This window comes from Asterias rubens, chromosome 7, assembly GCF_902459465.1.
Source record: "Asterias rubens chromosome 7, eAstRub1.3, whole genome shotgun sequence".
In the NCBI taxonomy this organism is placed as follows: domain Eukaryota; kingdom Metazoa; phylum Echinodermata; class Asteroidea; order Forcipulatida; family Asteriidae; genus Asterias; species Asterias rubens.
In genome coordinates, this window is record NC_047068.1 from 10135363 (window position 1) to 10139705 (window position 4343).

Sequence of the window (4343 nt, forward strand, 5' to 3'; positions counted from 1 at the left end):
GGTTGAGACCGAGATGAAAATATTCACCATTCAACCGCCATTTTGGACAAATTCAACGCGAAATCCAAATATTCATCTTCGCAAGAACATTCCACTGTGAGTAGAGGGGCGATACGAAGCGCTTCATAGATTTCAGCGACTGTTGTGAACACAACGGGTAGTGTGTTCCCTTACTCTATGTGTGATCGTAGGTTTTGGACATTACGTCCGTCAGTCGACTACGCCGGAGCCAATGAACAGCTCTCCCGGAGTAGCTCTACCCACAACATATAATTTCAGTAGACAACAGACATTGTATAAGATGCCTTAACATATAATTTCAGTAGACAACAGACATTGTATAAGATGCCTTTAGTGGGAGTCATTTATATTAGCATGGTGAATATTCATGTCTCAGCCTCTGTGATGACGAAACACTTGCTTATGAAACCCTGCTTATGACTCACAATAAAGGCACCTGTATGAAAATTGTGGGTGGAACTATCCGGGAGAGGGCTTTCCATTGGCTCTGACGTAGTCGACCACGACGTTTGTCCAAAAACCTATAATAAACACTAGAAAGACCAAATACACGTCTTTTGGCAAACATTTACCCTTTAGTACCATACCTGTTAATACAAGGGCTTGTATCGAAACGGCCACAACGGCCGGTAGGTTTGTCCTTATTATGTTCAGCATACATGGTGTGGGGTTAGGAATGGTGCGTTATGTGTCAGCCCTTACTCTTACTGTAACATTGGCATGGGCTTGCAACACCGTACCTCACAACAGAGAAATGTGTTCGACAATGATCTCTGTTGATAACGGAGAAGACTTGGCAGCTGTACGAGAAAAGGCATTCGCGAACTTCAAATCGACATGTCGAAAGATGCGTGAGTAATTTTGTTGTTGTTCTGTTGTTCTATTTCTTCCCATGATTGTTTATTTGTTTAGGTTTATTTCCCTAGTATGCAAATGAGAGAATCGTTTCTTGTACCCACAGCCCCTAGAAAAAACACGTTTTTTCAGGGGAGTCTTTTTCACATTGGTTATACTATATTAAAATAGCTCGCCATTAAATTGCTATTAAATTGCTCGTTTGCCAAGTAAGTTTTTATATTTGAGTAATGACCAATAGTGGCCAGTGCTTTTAACTGCAGATCTGCATGAAAAAAAAACAATAGTTACACTTGTTTTCCAGAGTCCAGATCTACCCTTAAAGTCACCTGGAAATATATATATATATATATATATATTTTTAAACATAAGAGTATGTGTTTATGAAGAGTAAAATATTGTTTCTAGTAATTGCTCGTCAAGATTTATATGATTAAAAAATCGGTAAAAGTTGTTTGGGGGTGACTCCGCCTATCCCCTTTTGCGACGTCAATCGAGGCAGACTTTGCCTCGATCAAACATCGAACACACGTGCAAGTACATTCAAGTCCTAGTTTTGAGTTTGTACGTTTCGAAAACAAGTTTTTTTCAGCGCTGTGCAGCGAACACTTCGAGCCGTCGCGAGGTGCTTTGAATCCGGATTGAAGAGAAAATTTAATTTTAATGACATCATACCGATACATACGTAGTGTACGGGGCCAGACTACACATTTTATCTTCAAATAGCGCGCCTCGGTTGACGTCACGAAGAACGCCCTCTCGGGTCGGGCCTATTCTTAAATTTGTAAGTTAAATGAAAACTAACTTTTTAGAACCTCAGACTACTGTTTATTCATATTCCACTCATTAAAACACATAGCTTTGTGACAACAGCTTTATTTGACAAAATACCACTTCCAGGTGACTTTAATGACGCGTCTCAATGCTATGATCACATCACAACACCGAGCAGACACATATACCCTCAAGAGGGGTTCTTGAACACCCCCTTAGAGCGACTCGAATTCAGTGTCCAGTCTACAAACAACGTCTTTCTGGACCTGAGGGACACTGGCAACAATTTAATTGTTATTGGTAAGTCAAGCTGTAGTTATTACATGACATATATCCAAAATTAAACATGAGAATATTACTTGAACTGGTGCGTTTTAAGAATGAGGTTTATTTATAAATATTTACCCTCGAAATCCAAAGGGAAACTAAAAGGGATAAACATATCTTTAGTGAGACAGTTTTATTGCAAGCTTTTATTAGTCTAGAAACCTAGCTTCTGTCTGCTTTGTTCTTCGAGTGGGACAATAATTCTTTCAAATGCGCAGCAGTTCATTTTGGCTTTTCTCAATATACTATTGATAGCATGTCTACAGTCTTCCAGATGGTCTAGATATTGTAATTTTATTAAAATTTGCGCGGGTGGGATCAGGTGTGTGAAACAGTCAATGAAGAACTCAATTCCTTGAGACAGCGGACCAGTCTATGTTGCAAAAAAAGTGAGCAGGTAAAACGACCTTGCCCAGGCCACTCAAATTTTAAATCATGCTTCCCAATCGTAATCTCGTACCAGCAGCAGGCATGTGAGTAAACTATCCAAGGAAAGAGGAAAAGAGAAAACCGGGCAAGAGTACAAGAGAAAAAAATAATATTCCTATATGTTTGTACACAGAAAGTGAAGAATATCAACCCCCCCCCCTCCCTAAAAGATTAAATAAAAAATCAGCTTACAAAAAAGAAAGTCTTTGGGTTTTGGTTAAATTTATAACGCAGATTAATTTTAAAAAGAAGCTTAAGTAGCCAGTTGTAAACTGGCAGTGTAACGAAGTTACCGAACTAATTACGATTAAAGTGTAATTTATTTCTTCTTTTCAGAATTAGGCAGCACCTCTCGCATAGAATCGGTCGCATCAATGCCAGCTGAAAGCAAATACGTAAACCTAAGTGATTCAACTCGCTTCTGGGTGACGTACATCAACGGAAATGTACAGGTAGGAGCTTACGGACAAGAGGAGCCATTTATGGAAAGTAACGATTCCAACATGAAAGTGATTAAGTATGTAATATTTGACTCTGACGCGATCGCTGAGTGGTTCGTATACATGCCATGTGATGCTGCATGATGTCATTCAAGTTTCAGGATTAGTTTGGGTAATCTCAAAGTTTCCTCTATCAGCAGAAAAAGGGAAAACAACGAGAGAAATTACAACAAACAGACTTTCAGATTATTATTTAATAACTAAGTTTGACAGTTTTTCATATTGTAAGTACAAACTCATCATTTGGTGTCGTAGAGATAAGCTCTGATAATTGTCTCAATTCGAAATCATAATTTGAAATGTAACGTATGCTGAAGAAAAAACTACAGTAAAAAACTAAACTTGTCTAGCCAAAGATGCTCTCCTAAAACAAATAAATTTAACTCAAGAAATAGCAAAGCCAGTAAATACATATTAATTATATCACAACAAGCTTAAATAATGAACCAAATAAGATAATAAAACAAAAATAACCGTCAAAAAGGAGGCAGGAGATAAGGGAATCGCAGGAAAAAGGCACAGCAAAGACAGTGCCTTCTCAAAGATTACAGGGCAGATTGAAATTACAACAAATTTAGTTGCTCTGAAAAAAATTATGCTGGGCAAAGATATAATTAAAATGGCATTGATCCTGGCACTGACAGTTGAAAGGAGTTCCATTTTCTTACATAATAATTGCACATTCTGATAAGCGTTTGGTTTTCATTATTTCGCTTCAATGCGTTTAACCCAATAACAGTGCTGTAACGAAAGGGCTATTAAAACATTGATGTGGTGCTAGGTTTTAGATGAAGAAGGCGCCCTCTGTTGATTTGTGCCAATGGTGTTCATAGTCCCGATTTGAGGCCATAAACACAATTGGAGCAATTGTCGCGTGTTAGGTTTTTATTCTCAAAAAAAAAAAAATCCTGTGTCAATCTTTCTGCTTCAACGGCACAGGCTGCATTAGATGTGTGCCCCCCCCCTTGTTGGGAGTCAAAGTATAGACGGTAAAAGTGTATAAATGCCGCATCGCATAAAATGCGCACTGTATAGCGTATTTTTATTTATTTTTTTTTTTGGGGGGGGGTAAATTGACTCAAAAAGTAATCCATGTTGATTTGTGGTAACGATTTGGAACATATGAATTGTGTTAATGGTCAAGTGAAATGGATTTAACTGATTAATATCACTTTGACCACTATATCAATATTTGAAAATAAAAACTTAAAGGGAAGGTACACTGTTGGTGGTTGTCAAAGACCAGTATTCTAACTTTATGTATCTTAACATTATGCATAACAACATGTACAAACTTTAATTCAATTGGTCATCGGAGTTGGGAGAAAATGATAAAAGAAAAAACACCGTTGTTGGACGAATTTGTGTGCTCTCAGATAGGAATACAAGAGTTCTCGCTAGAAGTATTTTATTTTTTAGTGAGAAGTCACCTCTTTC

At 37.7% G+C, this 4343-nt stretch overlaps 1 protein-coding gene across 1 annotated transcript; it reads left to right on the forward strand.

The window, feature by feature from the left end:
- The first annotated feature begins 498 nt into the window (after positions 1–498).
- On the forward strand, positions 499–4140 carry LOC117292934. The gene is made up of 3 exons (XM_033775109.1): positions 499–872; positions 1777–1950; positions 2743–4140. The coding sequence occupies exons 1-3, from the start codon at positions 668–670 to the stop codon at positions 2988–2990; spliced, it is 627 nt and encodes a 208-aa protein (XP_033631000.1). The 5' UTR covers positions 499–667; the 3' UTR covers positions 2991–4140.
- The last annotated feature ends 203 nt before the right edge of the window (positions 4141–4343 follow it).

Excerpts from the sequence above, each read along its gene's own strand:
- LOC117292934 (XM_033775109.1), top strand. The coding sequence starts at position 668 with ATGTTCAGCATACATGGTGTGGGGTTAGGAATGGTGCGTTATGTGTCA. Across the intron at positions 873-1,776 it reads ATCGACATGTCGAAAGATGC|GTGACTTTAATGACGCGTCT; the intron begins GTGAGTAATTTT and ends TACCACTTCCAG. Across the intron at positions 1,951-2,742 it reads CAACAATTTAATTGTTATTG|AATTAGGCAGCACCTCTCGC; the intron begins GTAAGTCAAGCT and ends TCTTCTTTTCAG.